Source organism: Lytechinus pictus, chromosome 9 (genome assembly GCF_037042905.1).
Source record: "Lytechinus pictus isolate F3 Inbred chromosome 9, Lp3.0, whole genome shotgun sequence".
Lineage (NCBI taxonomy): Eukaryota > Metazoa > Echinodermata > Echinoidea > Temnopleuroida > Toxopneustidae > Lytechinus > Lytechinus pictus.
In genome coordinates this window covers 20,545,158-20,563,868 of record NC_087253.1, presented here as the reverse complement: position 1 = coordinate 20,563,868, position 18,711 = coordinate 20,545,158, and the positions used below count along the sequence as shown (strand labels likewise).

The 18,711-nt window shown below is 35.9% G+C and overlaps 1 protein-coding gene across 1 annotated transcript; it reads left to right on the top strand.

The window, feature by feature from the left end:
• The first annotated feature begins 2,659 nt into the window (after window positions 1-2,659).
• On the top strand, window positions 2,660-8,670 carry LOC135155528 (uncharacterized). The gene is made up of 2 exons (XM_064104903.1): window positions 2,660-2,799; window positions 3,813-8,670. Exon 2 carries the CDS (start codon window positions 3,831-3,833, stop codon window positions 5,235-5,237), a length of 1,407 nt encoding a protein of 468 aa, XP_063960973.1. The 5' UTR covers window positions 2,660-2,799; window positions 3,813-3,830; the 3' UTR covers window positions 5,238-8,670.
• The last annotated feature ends 10,041 nt before the right edge of the window (window positions 8,671-18,711 follow it).

Here is an 18,711-nt window from a genome sequence, read left to right as displayed (position 1 = left end):
TACATCGTCTTAAGACTCGGACCGGACGAAATATATCTAATGTGTCGTTTGCCTAGTCAGAGTCTAGGACGACACTGCTGATTTGATTCACCGATTTTCGACAAAGGCTGTTTTGTTATGAAGAGCTATGGTCAAAAGATTATCTGTGTTATATAAAGCGTCTGCGATTTAATTGCAAGAATGCCCTAATCAGGTGCGCCAGGGAGGAGGAACGCCTCATATGCTATCTCGTCTTTTTCCAATTCAACATGTCCAATGGCATTTCTCCTTACAGATATAGTTTGATTTTCTTCATTTTGTTTACCTTCTTTTCTTCTTTTATCATCTCTCTCTCTCTCTCTCTTAAGTTCCTGTTTCTTGCTTTTTTCTCACTCATTTTCTCCTTTTCTACTTAATCCCTTTCTGTTTTACCTCTTCCCTCCTATTCATCTTTCCCTCTTTAGTCTTTTCTTTGTTTTCTCTTTGTTTGTTACTCCTCTATCTCTATCCACTTACTATCCTTACTACTTCTACCCCTGACTATCTTACAAAATAAGCCTAAATCACAAATCAATCCCATTCTTAACATTCTTGGATTAAAAAATAAAGATTTCATACATTGAAAAAAATACACAAAAGCGGAAAGATGATATCATCGGCTTGATCAATGCACAAGACGACATGTATAAAACAAAAACTGTTTCACCGAAATACTGCAACATTTAAAATGTCATAACGTTGTATTTCCTCGTGCGCTTTTGATGAGATTTCCAGTATGTTCTTTGTCTAAACTTCCCTTATTATTTTGTTCCAATCGTCGTATTTTAATCCTGGAGTATCACCCCTTTAAGAACTTTGAAGAATGATGTAGTCATCAGTTGATCAGGGGCGGACCCAAGGGGAAGGGGCCCAGTCGGCCCCGGCCCCCTATTTGGGGGCAACCTACAGAAAAAAAGGTGTCATTTTTAAGTAGAGAGAAATGTTTAAAACAGAAGGAATGAGGTACATACCCATGTTTAATTTACGACCTCGTAACGTCCGGCCCGACCCCACAGGCCTACTTGCAATGGCACCGCTTTCCATTTGTTCATATGAATGCAAACCACGCTACCGGACAAAAAACACAACTTACTCATCACTAAAAACGTGTTTTTTTTTTAGAATTAGTGACATTATATATGACATGACTATATTGGATTTATTACATTTGAATATTTCATTGATTGACAGCATGCATGAATGTAAAGAAGAAGACTTGGTTAGTCACGCCTACTCTACCATATTTACATTGTATAATGCGTACCACAATCTGTCTTTTCTATTACAGTCATCAAGCCCCTAGCGTCAACTTTAGGTCATCATAACGCCCTTTTACTTATGAAATCGATAATTTTTCACAAAGAGAGATTGACCTCAGAAACGCTGAAATCGCGTACAATAAGGGGTTTAATTTTAACAAAATTTTCTTGGGGAGGGCCCCAGCTAGATCCCCCCGGCAGGACGTACCTATGGTGCCTGTTACGCCCTCCCCCCCCCCCCAATTTAAAAATTCCTGGGATCCGTCCCTGTTAATTCCATCTTGAAAAGACAAAATGTCAAATCAGGATTTTCAGCTTTGTTGCCTCCAGCCAAATAAGATTAATTTCTGCTTTTTCATTTCTCTTTTCTTTTCTTCTTCTATTTTTCTCCTTTCTTATATTTCCTCCTCCTTTTTGCCCATTGTTTTCCTCTTGTCTCCTTTTATCTCTCACTTTCCCTTTTTTTACTATTATGTTTTTCTTACTTTGATCTTTTGTTCCTTTCTCTTCCCGTTTTTTTTTCTTATTTCATTCTTCTTTTCCCACCCTCTTTTCTTTATCAATGTCGACTTTGTTTCTTCTTCTTTCATCTTCTAATTGTTCCAGTTTTTTCATTTTCTTTGCATCTTCTCTTTATTATTCCTTTCTTTCTTTGTTCCTTTCTGTCATTCTTTCTTTCTATTTTTTTTTCTTTATTTCTTTATTTCTTCCTTTGTTCCTTTCTTTCATTCTTTCCTTTTTTACTCATTCTTTTTTTCTTTCTTTCTTTTTTTTCTTTTTTTTTTTTGTTTTTTGTTTCTTTGTTTCTCTTTTTTCATTCTTTCTTTCTTTATTTATTTATTTCTATCATCCTTTCTTTATTCATTTCTTTCTTTCTTTCGTTCGTTCGTTCTTCCTTTATTTCTTTCTTTCTTTCTTTGTTTATCGATCTATTCATTTTATTCATTCCTTCCTTGTTCTTTTATTCTTTCTTCCTTCCTTCCTTTCATGCATTCTTTCCTTCTGTTTTTTTTTCTTTCTGTATTTTTTTTAATTTCCTTTCTTTCTTCCTTCCTTTCTTCTTATGTTCCCTTTTCCGTCCTACCACTTATTTCATTATTTCCTACTTCCCTTCCAACTATTTCTTTCGTTATTTCTTTACTTTCTTCTTTCTCTATCTTTTTTTCGTTCTTTTCTTTTTTTCTCTCTGAACAAGTAAATAATATACTACAAACATTCCGATTATTTTCAATCAGGTAAACAAAAACCACACCATCAAACAACCGTTACGCTGAATTGAAGTACATGAATGCACAATTGAAACATGTCAAAGGTTACTGGGAATTCCCAATCACTAAAAATAGTTTGATATTGAACTAGAATTCGTAAACAACTGTAAATTTGCACACGATTCGGTACACACCACTATTATGAATTGATGTAGCCAAAATATCTAATACTGCTGCTATTAGACCCCGTATAATATTATTACTTCGATCAAACTGAGAAACATATCGTTTTTAATGGACATAAGCAGATTGATGTAAGTATATTGAACAATTCATGTATTTTCAAAATATATTCTGTATCTATTTTACACATTTAAATGCCATATGTATAAGAAACGTGTCGAATTTGAAATCACACTCTGATTGATATGGCTTGTTTAATGGTTGTATCTTCAATATTATTGGATTGTCATTTTTCTTTAATAATAACGCAATTATTACCAGTGAGAAAATTGTAACGTTCCTATTTATGAACAGACAGGATCGAAACAAATAAATTCCATAAAAATCGGTGTTTAGGGGTGATCAGACTTATTTTTCAACCCGGAAGTAATGGGGAAAATGAAAAGGTAAATTGCCGATTCGTCTAATGCCAATTCTTTCACTCATCACATGGTCTACCTTAATTTAGTCTAATGCCATTCCGTCAATCAATTTTTCGTCTAACAACCATTTGGTCCAATCATCACCTCGTTTAATCACAAGTTCGTCTATTACCATTTCGTCACACAACCAGTTGGTCTAATATCCATTTTATTTTTATTCATTTTGTCCAATTAACACTAAGTCCAGTTAGATCAGATGGTGGACTTAATGGCTATTGGACCAACTGGTTATTATATAACTTGGTGATTGAAAGGAATTGCAATTAGACAATGTGGATTGTGGACTAACTTAATATGCTAGACCAAATGATAGTAAACGAGTTTGGAAATTAGACGAAATGGCATTAGACTAATTGGAAATAAACCAATAAAAATACATACTTTTTAAAAAGCCATATTATTCCTACTTCTCTTCTCTTTTCATTCCTTCCTTTCACCTTCGCAATTAATTCCCATCATCCCAAGCTCCTTTTCCTATTCCCCTTTCTCCTCTCCCCCTCATTTTATCATTCCCAATTTACCCTTGCTCCTCCCCCTCCTTCCCCTATTCCAAAACCCCAGGCGATCCTTTTATTACTCAGTGATGTAAGTCAAATGACAGATTCTATGGTCCTTACGTGTTTATCATTTTCCATTGTGTTCTGTAATAATTATTTTTTCAGTCTTATAAAAATCTAACCATGGCTGAAGCATTAAAGACTGTCATCTCCCAGAGTACAGAGTGTCCAGTGTGTCGTTCTACATTCACCGATCCCAAGATCCTGTCATGTTCTCACACTTTCTGCAAGACTTGTCTGGACAACCTTTTAGAGTACCACGGTAACTCCCAGATCCGATGCCCTGTCTGCAGAGCTGTAACCCAGGTCCCAAACAAAGATGTCGGCAGACTACAGGTAAATCTTGCTTTGAAGAGTCTGATAGAGGATATGAAGGGCCATCATCAGATTTGCACAAATTGTAAATCCAATGACAAGCCCCATGCTGATGTCTACTGTCAAGATTGTGACACGTATCTCTGCACCTTTTGTCTTATTAAGCACTCTCAATGGGAAGGCTTTATCGATCATGAAGTCATTGACATGAGTGAGATCTCGTCAGGCAAGGTGTCTGTACGTAGATACCGCAAATGCAGGAAACACCCGAAAGAAGATGAGGAGTGCTTCTGTTCAACCTGCAAGAAGGGGAAAGGTGTGTTTAAGAGAATCATTGGAAATAATGAGCTAGGCCTTAGTGAGATTTTTTATATAATGATAACAATAATAGTTAGTTTTTGTATAGCTCAAACCGCTCTACAGCATAATATTGTCGTTTTGCCTACTTGTTATGTTGATAATGTAAAAAACGTTGCTTTACCAGCTAAAAATAACATGAATGTCATGGTTAGTACACCAGATGGAAGGATGGCAGTAGGATATCACTCCGGTGGCATCTCCATCTTCTCTTCTGATGGTAAGCTGCAGCAAACTGTTCTGAACGATGTTAAGATTGATGGGGTAGGGTTCCTCTCTGATGGTCGATGTGTTGTGATTGATATTTCAAACATCATCACACTGTACACAACAGAGTACACACAATTGAATGTAATGTTTAAGACTCTAAGTCGAAAAAAAGGTTGGTTTCCTCATCTCACTGTTAAAGGTGATGATCAGATCTATGTGAGCTACATGATACCCATGAAGATCCAGATATTTTCAACAGCAGGTGGGCAAGCAGTCAGGGAGATACCATGCAACGGGTACAGACCATATCAAATCACTAGTTACCTTGGTTCTCTGATCACTTCATCAAGGGATACCATCAGATTGATAGACAAACAGGGTGCTGTACAACATGAATTAACGGAACCGGATAGCTACCCTTTCGCTGCTGTATCTCAATGGAATACAATCCTGATAGCCAAGGTGAAGCATTGTAGAGGTTTGTTGAGCATTGACGAGTATACATATGAACTAAGACATATCCGAAACCTTGTTAATGATTACAAGATTGAGAAGTCTGAGAGAGTTTGGTATTATCTCGAGCAGTACCGATCAGGAAAGATCGCATTCTGCACTCCGGATAGACTCTATATATTCCGCTGTAAATAATAGATGACATCAACATTTACATATGATATCACAATATCACAGGGGAGGGGGGGGGGGGTTAAACCCACTGTTGCCATTTCCTGCTAAAGTATGAAACAGTTGTCGGATCATTTTCTTTCTCGTTTCTCACCCATAAAAACATATTCGCTGTTACTGCTTATATCTTTTTATTTTCAGCTTTGCATGTACCAAGCATCCTCTTTATCATGTGTATCCTGTGTGGGGAAAATTCTCCTACTTGAATATCAGACATAATGTTATTAGATATTTCATTAGAAATCAAATGATTCTCGATCCATATAAACGTAAATAAAATTTGAGTATAGTAATGATCATGGTGGTAGTGATATATCAACCATTTTAAAGAGCAAGTGATGACCGCCTGCAGGGGGCATGGGCTTCTTAATTGGAGCGTGCTTTAGGGGAAGCCTGCAGGGGGAATGCTATGATTTTTTAGCTCTCGTCCCTAAAAGAGTGTATATTATGCTATACTGTTTGTTCGCGTATACTTGTAGTATAAATATACATGTATCGTTATCCTATGCTATTATTCTATCTAGACATGATTATAATGTGTAAATATATAAATATTACCTTCATGGAAATGGTCTGATCTACACTCTTCAACATCTTTCGAAGTACTTCAATTTCAAAATGCAATTATATGGAATAACTTGAATGTGAAACACTAAAAAACTTATTGTATTTCAGAAAATCGCACGAAAAATTGATAGAAAAGGCATAGTCAGTGGATCTCAATTTTTTTTTTAGCTGGTAGACATACGTATTATGTTTAGGTCTACTGTGTACAAATAGTTTTCACTGTATTTGACGCGGAAATGGTTTGAATTACACTACTACTTTTTGTTAGATATATAGTTCAATGCAAGAATAACTCGATTATGAAACAAACACAAATAACCTTATTGTATTTCAGACAATGGCACCAAAAAATGTACAGTAATAGTATAGGCGTAATGAGTTAAGGGATGTCAATTCGGATCATCCTCACAACCTGAATTTTTTTTTATAGGTACACCATTATTATTTTTATTGTTTTGTATATATTTCAATATTGTGAAAATTACCGAATTGAAATGAAACGGAGATAAACGAAATAGATTTTGACATAATATTCAGAATTATGAGATATTTAATAATGTAATTTAAAATGTCTACATCGGATTTTCCCTTTTAAAGATGATTCTCACTGAGTTGGCATTTTCTGTTAAAGTAAGCCGCTATTATATAGAAGTACAAGAAACCGTTGATGGATCATTTCTCTCTCGTTTTTCATCCATAAAAAGCATTTCGCTGCTTACATCTTTTTATTTTCAACTTTGCATGTAACAAGCATTATCTTTATCATGTTTATTCTGTGTGGGGAAGTTCTAGTACTTGCATATCAGACACAATGTTGTTAAATATTGTATGACAAACCAAATGTTTCTCTATTCATATACATGACTGTATATAATATTTGACTAGTAATGACCATGGGGTGTGTGAGGTCTTTGTCATTGATATCAAAAGAGGGTATATTATGCTATACTGTTTATGCGCGTATACTTGTAGTTTTATGCATAAGTTGGAATATATCGTGATTCTAGGCTATGATTCTATCTAGACATGATTATAATGTGTAAATATATAAATATAACCTTCATGGAAATGGTCTGATCAACACTCTTCATTTTTTTTGCGAAGTACTTCAATTTCAAAATGCTATTATATTGAATAACTTGAATGTGTAACACTAAAAGAAAAAAATGCCGGCATTTCAGAAAATAGCACAAAAATGCATAAAAAAGCAACGTCAATTGACCTCAATTTTTATTTTGAGCTTTGCTATTATCAAGCATCATCTTCATTGTGTTTATCCTATGTTGGGAAATTTCTAGTTCTTGTATTTCAGGCATAATGTTATTAGACATTTTATGAGAAAACAAGCGATTCTCCATTCATGTACATGTAATATAATATTTGACTAGTAATGACCATGGTGGCGGTAAGATGTTTACAATTGATATAAAAAGTGTATATAAGTGTTGATCTATGTATAACTCTAATCTTTGCAGAAATAGAAATAATAATTACCATAATCTTTACAATGTATTCTTTTTTCTGGTAGACATACGTACATGGATAGGCCTAGTGTTTACAAATAAATTTACCTGCATTTGATGCAGAAATGGTTGAACTACACTACTACTTTTCGAAGTATATCGTTCAATTTGATAATGCAATTATTTGGAATAAGTCGATTTTGAAACGCAAAAATAACTCTATTGTATTTCAGACGATGGCGCAAAAATTGTACAGTAATAGTATAGGCGTAAAGAGTTACATGTAATGGATGTCAATTTGGTCCATTCACACAAGTCTGATGTTTTTTTTTTTTATAGGTACTCCATTATTTTATTTTTAATATTTTGCTTTGTATATAGTTCAATTTAAAAAAAAAATCACGAATTCAAATGAAACTTAAATAATCGAAATAGATTTTGAAATAATATTAAGATTATGATATCTATTAAATAAGGCAATTTACAATTTCTAAATCAGATTTTCCCTTTTGTAGAGGATTTAATTCGATAGAAGATCCCGTCAGATATGACTTGTCATTTACACGGAAAAAAAATCAAACTGTATATCATTATTTGTTGTATTGTCTGCATGTAAACTTATTTTAGCAGAAATTATATTTTATTAAGAATCGTGGAGTGTAACCTGAATATCCAGGTTGAAGAGAAAACGATTTTAATTGGTCTTACCATTGAGAAGGAAGAGATGGTCCAACGATCGTAGAGGGCAGCAACACTGCCGAGGGTTGCTACCTACTACGTTTGGTGATATGGCCCTTATGAATGCAATGTCTGATCTTCACACAAATATGATCAAGAATAATGACATACAAATCTAGGAAGAATAACATTTAACTTTTTAATAACCCTGCTCACATGAGCTCTACAGAACAAGTTTACCCGTAGAATCAGTTTATTCAAAGATAAATCAATTATGTTCTTTATTACAATAATTTAAAAGAGATTCGATCACCAATTTGATAATTCCAAACCCGTGTGTATGATACTCTTGAATATATAATTTTTAGAAATTTGCTTTACGTTTTATTTCTTAAGATGTACGAACCCCCAAAATATATTGTGAATTTTGGAAATTTAATGAATGAAATGAAATTTCGAAATATGGAAGAGTAATAATATGACATAACATCTTAATAAAAAAAAAGCTTATGTGTTATAAAACTCTAATAACAATTCAGATCAATATTTTATCTAATTTGGCTGTTATTATTATCATTGTTTTATTGAATTGTATTTTTCCGATTTTAATGAAATAAATACCTTAGATGAGCACGTAACACATTCTTCTTATGTACTCGATTGATAAATAAAGTGGTTTTTTTTTATCGATGTGCCAGTAGTTTAGTATTGACTTGTTTAGGAAAAAGAGTAAAGAGATAGAAGGAAAGAAAGAAAGAAAGAAAGAAAGAAAGAAAGGAAGTAAAAAGGAAAGAAAGAAAGAAAGAAAGAAAGAAAGAAGGAAAGAAAGAAAGAAAGAAAGAAAGAAAGAAAGAAAGAAAGAAAGAAAGAAAGAAAGAAAGAAAGAAAGAAAGGAAGTAAAAAGGAAAGAAAGGAAGTAAAAAGGAAAGAAAGAAAGAAAGAAAGAAAGAAAGAAAGAAAGAAAGAAAGAAAGAGAGAAAGAAAGAAAGAAAGGAAGGAAGAAAGGAAGGAAGGAACGAACAAATAAAAGAAAGGAAGGAAAGTAAGGAAAAAAGAAAGGAAGAAAGAAAAAAAAGAGAGAAGAAAAGAGAGAAATAAATGAAGAAAGGAAGGGAGGAAAGAAGGAAGAAAGGAAGGAAAGAAAGAAAGAAAGAAGGAAGGAAGGAAGGAAGAAGAAATGAAGGAAGGGAGGAAATGAATAGAAAGGAAAAAAATAAAAGGATGGAATAAAGAAAGAAAAAAAGAACGGAAGAAAAAAAGGAAGGAAGGAAAGAAGGAATGAACGGAGGAAGAAAAAAAAATTGATAGAGAAAGGAAGCAGGAAACCCCTTCTGGAACGTTGATAATCTATTAATAATGCCTGTCAAATTACAATGGACAGACTAGAGGTCATTGTCGAAAGTTGGTGGACCGTGATAGTAGGCCTACATCGTCCTAAGACTGGGACCGGACGAAATATAACTAATGTGCTGTTTGCCTTTATAGAATCCAGGACGACACTGCTGATTTGATTCACTGATTTTCGACAAAGGCTGTTTTGTTATGAAGAGCTATAGTCAAAATATTATCTGTGTTGTAGAAAGCCTCTGCGAAATGATTGCGAGAATGCCCTAATCAGGTGCGTAAGGGAGAATACGGAAGAACGACTCGTTTGCTTTCTCGTCCAATGGCATTCCTTTTTAAAAATATAGTTTGATGTTCTTTATTTTGTTTTTCTTCTTTTATCATCTCTCTTTCTCTCTCTCTCTTTAGTTTCTGATTCTTGTTTTTTTTCTCACTCATTTTCTCCTTTTCTACTTAATCCCTTTCTGTTTTACCTCTTCCCTTCTATTTATCTTTCCCTCTTCAGTCTTTTCTTTGTTTTCTCTTTGCTTGTTACTCCTCGATCTCTTTCCACTTACTATCCTTGCTACAATGTAACTTTTTTCTTACCCTGGCTATCTTACAAAATAAACCTACATCAGAAATCAATCTAATTTTTGACATTCTTGGATTATAAAAATAAAAGATTTCATATATTGAAACAAATATACAAAAGCAGAAAGATGATATCATCGGCTTGCTCATTGCATAAGATTTATTCCTAAAAAAAAAACTGTTTCACCGAAATACTGCAGAATTTAAGTTGTCATAACGTTGTATTTCCTCGTACGCTTTTGATGAGATTTCCAGTATGTTCTTAATCTAAATTTCCTTTATCATTTTATTCCAATCATCGTATTTCAAATCTGAAGTATCACCACCTTTAAGAAATTTGAAATATGTAGAGTAGAGGACCTTAGGCCATCGGTCCTCTGGTTGCTTGCTTACAAGAATTTATGCTTTCCTAGCAATCAGGTAAAAAGTCACCACCATTCACCATTTAATCATGAAAAGAGTGCGAATTTCGACAAAAGACAGTAATGAAAACTCGAAATTCATATGCATATTGATTTGAAAACTATTCTAAAGCTTCCCTCTCAATCAAATTATAATCTCTCTCAGCAGTAAGCTTTCGCGAGCGCGAGCAAAGTTTCATTTTTTTTTTTTTATATATAATGACCTGAAAGAGTCCCCCAATTAGTCCCTCCCCTTATTTCATTCAATTATTTTTCACCTCTTATTTATTATTATTTTTCTTGTTCTTATAATCTCCTTCCTCTTTTTGCACCACAATAGGGGGTGGGGGGGGGGCACTTCGCCCCTCTCACTACCCCCTCCCACGGTAGGGACTTTGTGTAAAAATTGAATATAAAAGTTGCGTTGATAAATTATTTCAAAACAAATTTCTTGGGAATTATATAAAATTCCCTGCGAACGAATAAAATTATAATGTCATACTTTGTGAAAACTATTCATTTTACTGAGTACGCAAGCAATGCAAATTATTCTTATATTGCAATCAACGCAGAGGAAAATGAAAAGGCTTTTTTTAGCAAAAGTATGTTTTCACATACACGTAGCATGCACACAAAAAACAGAAACTTGCATGTGTTAGTAATCGTACTCAAATGTCAAAATAATTTTGACACTATAGCGACATACTTTGATGAGTACTTTCACTCAATGAAGGTACTTTGAAAACTCATCTTGTCGAGTATATTTCATTTGACACTATAGTGACACATCAAGTGAGTAAATTTGAATAACTCAATCTAATGAGTAACTTAACCCAGTGTAATGAGTATGTTTAAAGTATATTTACTGACTTTTTGAGTATGTGAGCATATTACACACTTGATTAGTTTTAGCGATAATCTGACGATTAACTGCGCTGAGAAAATGAGTAGTATATGACTCTTGTATGTGAGTTTTGGGGTGTTGAGATCATGCATCCAAGTAATTTTACTCGGATCTCGCGTTAATTGCTTGCGCGCACACGTGATACCGGCCAAATGTGCAGAGCATGAAGATTTTTCTGGTAAGTTCTACATGTCTTTTTATTTATTTTCCCCCTTTTCTTCTATAATTACTTTTCTTGACAATAATAGCTTAGACCTACATGTATGGGGCAAACATAAATGCTATTTATGGTGACAACAGGGTGCATTGATCTACATTCTCATCCATCCGAGGCTCACGCCTCTCGGTTTGGGTATGATTACATAAATCATGGACGATGTCACTTATTTGCCCTCCTCATAAATGACTCCAGCAATCGTAGCGGCACACTGGCCTTCACTCCCTTCTGGCCCCGGGGTAGCGGCGCAACAACAGGCTGGTGTGTGGTTACCCAAACCGAGAGGCGTGAGCCTCGGATGGATGAGAATGTAGATCAATGCACCCTGTTGTCACCATAAATAGCATTTATGTTTGCCCCATACATGTAGGTCTAAGCTATTATTGTCAAGAAAAGTAATTATAGAAGAAAAGGGGGAAAATAAATAAAAAGACATGTAGAACTTACCAGAAAAGTCTTCATGCTCTGCACATTTGGCCGGTATCACGTGTGCGCGCAAGCAATTAACGCGAGATCCGAGTAAAATTACTTGGATGCATGATCTCAACACCCCAAAACTCACATACAAGAGTCATATACTACTCATTTTCTCAGCGCAGTTAATCGTCAGATTATCGCTTTACCTGGCTGTGAGTTTTTTCACCCGTTCTGCTATCATACCTTACAAACTTGAAGAAAAACTCATTTGTACGGATTGTTTTACATACTTTCACTGACAGGGATACTCAAGAAAAGTAGTTAATAAGTAATGTCCTTGAAAAAAAGATCAGGTGTAACAGAAACCCAGATTCTCGAGTAAAAACACATACGTTACGAATTTTTGCACTTAATTCTTTATGTAAAAAACAATTTTACTCATGGAAAATAGTTCTCGTTTTTTGTGTGTGGGTCATATCATCTAACGGACGCAATGCCACCATCTTTACACTAATTTACTCATACGGCAACGTGCAGCCCAGTGGCGATTTTTTTAAATTATTTTTTTAAGTTATGAAATTGACAAGTTAAGACAAGAAAATTGCCGTCATTTATTATTTTTTTTCTTTGTTGGGCGAACACTTGTTTTGTCACCGAAATTACTTTGTAACCTTGTTGAAATTTTGGAATGAATAAATTCGTTATCAATCAATCAAAATATTTTATGACAGTGCCCTCTTTGACATCCGCTTATAATGCATGAGGATAATTTACCGTAGATGGCAGCATTAGATTTCACTTCCACAGACCTTATATATTCGGTTTCTGGAATCGGAGGGAGGGGGGGGGGGGGCAGAGGGACAGTTCGGAAGGGGGGTGGACAGAGGGAGAGGGAGAGAGAGGGGGAGGGGGAATGGGCAAGAAAGAAAGAAAGATCGAGAGTATAAGTATTTTAAATGACATAGAGAAGTAAAAACCCGAAAGAAATCACCGAGGAGGGAATGAAAAAGAGGATGGAAAAGGGAAGAAGTAAAACAGAAAGGGATTAAAAAAAAGAAAAGAAAAACGAAAGAGCAAAAAAGAGAAAAGAGAAAGCTAAGAAGAAAATAAAAGAAGGAAAAGGGGAAAGAAAAGAACACATACATAAATTACAAAGATTTGGATACATAGAGCCGTGATAGTGAACGAGGAAGTGTCGTAATGATATAAGAAAATAAAAAATGAAGGGGGCACATGTGCGTATAAGGCAAACTCTCAAAACAGCTGCGACTTTTTTTATACCAAAATATAATTTTATAATAAATTTCATTACAATATAAAAAAACTATATATTTAATATTTCTTTCCGATTTACCTTTCTTTCTTTCTTTCTAAACTCCAAAAGCTCCAGAACGCTGCAGCGCGCTTGGTCACCCTATCTAAAAAACATGTTCATATCACACCCATTCTGAAATCTCTACATTGGTTAAAGGTCAACGATCGTATCATCTTCAAAATCCTTCTCCTTGTATTCCATGCAATTAACGGCTCTGCTCCACAGTACAATATTAATCTAATCAGCAAATACACTCCAGTCAGGTCCCTACGTTCATCAAACTCTGGTTCTCTAGTTATTCCTAAATCAGTTAAGACATGGGGGGTTCGGGCTTTTGAATCAGGGTACTAATGGATAATTCGTTTTTCATTCCCGATCATTGCAGAGCAAAAACGGAAGTCAACCTCATGGTTCGGTCTTTGAAAACACAAAAACGAAATCACAACGAGAAAAACCTGTTGCGATTTCGTTTTTGGAGATCAAAAACAGAAGAATGAAATCAGAAATACTTTTGGGCTCTTTCTGATACCTCATTCTATACTTGTGTTTGTTATATATCAAAAACAAAATCAGCACACACTTTCTACCCCCTGATTCTGTTTGGAAAAACGCAGACAGCGAAAACGAAATCGGGTACTCGCTTTCCACTTCTTGCTCTGTGATTTTGTCTTTCGCACAGCCAACAGCCATATCGAAATACGTTACACACACGTGCACGCAGTACAGTGCATGCATGATGCGACCACGTGGCTTTTTCCAGCGTTTTCGGACCTTCACAGACAGTGGCGTAGCTAGGATTTCCCCCCCCCGGGGGGGGGGGGGGGGGGAGGCCAAGGGGAAATAAAAGAAAATGAAGGAGGCAGCGAAATGAGATGAATAAAATATTTTTAAAAAATATATAAGACATGATATTTGCTATGATGTAAAAACCTATCACATAATTACAATTTTATTTCAAAATGCCATTTTTCTTCTGGCTCGCTTCGCTCGCTGGCGACTTTTTTTTACAAATTTTCCCACATTTGCTATGGTGTGCCCCCTCAAAATATTTAGATGATTACGGTACACAACTGCATTGATTGATTGATTGATTGATTGATTGATCGACTAAATTTCCAAAGCGACTATCACATAATTAGAATTTAATTTCAAAATCATTTTAAAAGACAGGGAAATAAATTAAAGATGACAAAAAGGCAAACAAAAGCGAGTGAAGGTAGAATGGAATGAGGCAAAATCTAAATTGGAAAATAAAAAAAAGGGACAAGATATTACTACCGGGCTGCTGAGGATTGAAGATAACGAGCGGGAAAAAAAGATGGATGGTATATAGCATAATTTCGTATGAAAGTCTATTATAAACTTGCTAAATATCCAAAGCTACCGGGGGCTCTGTCCAAGAGTCAAGACCCCGTGCAGTGGAGGCTCTTAACCTGTAACTTTTAAAGGGCTCTATATAACGGCCCCCTATATGGACACTTCCTGCATTAGCCTTTGCGTTGAAGCACTGGCGTAGGGGGGGGATTGGTTCCACAGCCAATGGGAAATAAAAGAATATGAAGGAGGCAGCGAAATGAGATGAATGAAATGAAAAAATATAAGACATGATATTTGCTATGATGTAAAATTCTATCACACAATTGAATTTTATTTCAAAAGGCCATTTTTCTTCTGGCTCGCTTCGCTCGCTGGCGACTTTTTACAAATTTTCCCACATTTGCTATGGTAGCTACAGGCCCCCTCAAAATATTTGGATGATTACGGTACACAACTGCAGCACTGAATTTATGTGTAGTGTGAAAGCTATATAAATATACACGCAATTTGATTAAAATTCAAATCTGCCAGGTTTAAAATGGCTTTAATATCAAGAGGTTCCGGGGCTCCACCCCGGACCCCACTCATAAAGCATTGTTGTATGAGTTTGGACCATGGCCCCCAGAAGTTCTACGACCAAACAAAAAAAGAGGAAAGAAAGAAAAGCAAAGGAAAAGTGTTTAATATTTTTCTGAATATCACGTCAAAATCTATCTTCATGTTAGATTCTCATGAAAAGGTATTTTTTCTATCTCGCTCGCTTCGCTCGCTCCGGACTTATATTAAGCTACTTCTTGCCATAAGCGCCATACTGGGCACCCTCGAGCATATAGGGCTTCGCCCTGATGGGCACAATCATAACAAAAATCCTTTTCACCGTGGCGTACAAAAGGTATTATATTATCTTTTTAACACTATGTCAAAATCTATCACAAAATTGAATTTTTGCCATTAAAATGTCAAAATTTTGGCTCGATCGCTCCGCTCGCTCGCATATATATATTTTTGTCCGATACTCCATAATATCGCCCCCTCAAAATTTTTGCCTTATGACTCCATTGCCTGCTTTATGATGTGACCGGGAAATTCTTGGTTCTTGCCCCCCCCCCCCTCCCAGCCACCAACCCCTGTTACGCCACTGCATGCAACGGGTCAAGCTAGTGTGTATCTGGTTGCCCGAGTCGAGTTCTACAAGTTAGGATACGTGGTTACCCTGGCTAGGCCGTCGGGATATCCCTGGGAGCCCCTTGAAAAAATACTTTATTTAATTTTTAAAATGCGATAAATAGCCCTTTATTCCCTTTAATTTTGTTAATTTGAGCCCCCTAAATGTGCATGCGCCGGGTCAAGCTAGTGTTTATCTGATTGCCCGAGTCGAGTTCTACAAGATATGATACATGGTTGCCCTGGATAGGCCGTCGGGATATCCCTGGGGGGCCCTCGAAAAGAAAAAGAAAAAAAAAATTCTGCCCTTTTATTCACTTACGTTTGTCCCCTGAATGTCCTCCTACTAGGGCAGGCAAGTGTTGTTATGGATGCCCGAGACGTGCTGCACCTGTTTAACCCCCTAGTTAGCTTTCAAGACCCCTAATTTTTGAATATCGAATCTGAATATCAAACCAACTTCACAGTTTGAATATCGAATATCGAACATCCAACCAACTTCCTGCCGGTGTATTTCGATATATTATGGCTGTTGGCTGTGCGAAAGACAAAATCACAGAGCAGGTTGTGGAAAGCGAGTACCCGATTTCGTTTTCGCTGTCTGCGTTTTTCCAAACAGAATCAGGGGGTAGAAAGTGTGTTCTGATTTTGTTTTTGATATATAACAAACACAAGTATAGAATGAGGTATCAGAAAGAGCCCAAAAGTATTTCTGCTTTCATTCTTCTGTTTTTGATCTCCAAAAAACGAAATCACAACAGGTTTTTCTCGTTGTGATTTCGTTTTTGTGTTTTCAAAGACCGAACCATGAGGTTGACTTCCGTTTTTGCTCTGCAATGATCGGGAATGAAAAACGAATTATCCATTAGTACCCTGATTCTTTTGCTCACGCTGGCCCTGTTCTATGGAATGATCTTCCCCTGACAATCCGTGAATGCACGTCCATTGATACATTTAAACGTTACCTTAAGACTCGTCTATTCAATGCCTCTTACTCTTAATTGTTCCTGAATCTATTACTATTATATTTGTACCTGTTCTCTTTCGTTCTTTCTTTCTTCTTTCACTGCGCCTTGGGCACTCTGCCGAGTGGATTTGGCGCATTACAAATCACATATATTATTATATTATTTTCCTCTTAGTTTTTTTGCTCGTGAAAAGGAGTCAATGGCCCCCTTACTGCGGTAGTCCGAGCACGTTCGCCACTGAAGAGGCGAGGTCCGCAGGGCTAATGGCCTAAGCCCCCATCTGTGTATCAATGGGATGAGGCGATACCCTCTTTCCTTTTATGTCGTATCTGAAAGAAAATGGTTGAAAATAAGGTTTATTGCCATTTCGTCTACTGCCTTCTTGTCCACTCACCACATGGTCTAATGTCATTTCGTCTACCATCACTTGGTCCACTATCCACATCGTCCAATTACCATCATGCCTAATAGCCAGTTGGTTTAATAACCATTTCGTCTATTATCATTTTGGTGTAATAGCCAATTGGTCTAATTGCGTGTTTTGGCCAATTGGTCTAATTGCCATTTTGTCAATTTTTATTATGTCTTTCACCATTTAGTCCAATAGCCAAGTGGTCTAAAGGCAAATGGTCTAATGACCACTTAGTCTACTTTCATTTCGTCTATGTTCAATTTGGTCTTACTGCAGTTGGTTCACTGTCACTTAGTATAAACCCATTTCGTCTAACAATCATTTGGTCTAATCACCAATAGGTCCAATTGCCATCTTAGCCAATCACCATTTCGTCTACAATTATAAATAGTCTACTACTAGCAGCCCTACGTGTTTGGTACCTGTGTATTGCTGACTCGACTCCTGTTGCTCTTGTGATTTGTTAATAATTAAACCCTTTTGTTTGGTCGTCTTTTATTTACATAATTGTACACTATTTCAGCTCCATTATAATATTATTTTCCGCAAGATAATATATCTCATCGAACAGGCAATGCCAGCGCGAAGCACGTTCTAGCGAAAAATTATATTTTCCAGGTCTTCCCCTCACATTGTGTTCATTTGTCTTCCTCCTCTTATTTTACCTATTCTGTTTTTTCCCCTCCTTTCCCATTTTTCCTTCCACTTTTTTTTAAATTTTTCGTCCCGCCAATAGCTGTAATTTGTATTATTGGTATTATTGTAATTATTATATTAACATTATAATTCCTTACTATTAGTACTATTTTATTATTATTATTACAATTATTATTTATTATTTGTTATATGACGATGATCAATGATGATTATCATTTTAGGTGTGCACTGGTAAAAAAAAGGAAGAAGAGTACATTACAAATCAAAGGACCCTATTTCAGTATGATCCTTTTTAACCACTCATTTTCCCCATTTTGCGTGCGTGATGTGAAAGAGAGAGAGAGAGAGAGAGAGAGAGAGAGGGAGAGCGTGGGGGGGGGGGGGCTGGATCGCTGTACTGCATCATCCATTTTCTGATAGTAGGCCTAGTTATCATCATGATTTTTCAAAGCATTCATAATATCTTTAGTTTATAAGAAGTCATTTCGCCACCCCCGCTCGGCTAACGCGACGTATTTGTGTTAGACAACATGGCTATTGGACCAATTGGCTATTAGACTAAATGAATATTGGACGATTTGGGAATTGGACGAAATGGTTATTAGACGATGTGGTTGTTAGACGAACTGATTATTGGACCGAACGAGTGGTGGACAAAATGATAAGTTAGACGATAAGACAATTGGACGAAATAGTGACTGGACGAAATGGTTGGTAGACGGAATATTGATGGGTAAAATGGCATTAGACAAAATGAAGGTAGACCATGTGGTGAGTAGACGGAATGGCAGTAGACGATTGGGCAATTTACCGAAAGACGCTCATTATCATCATTTTCATATGTTTCATTTTCTTTTGATTTATTGTAATTAGTATTATTATTATCATTATTGTTATTTTTATTATTATTATCATTATTATTAATTTTTTTTTTCGGGGGGGGGACGGTGTTTTCCTTTAAATTTTTGGAGGGGATCATTTTACCACTGGATGCCCTGCGCTGTGGTAAATTATCCACATAACCAGTTCTCTGGGATAGGA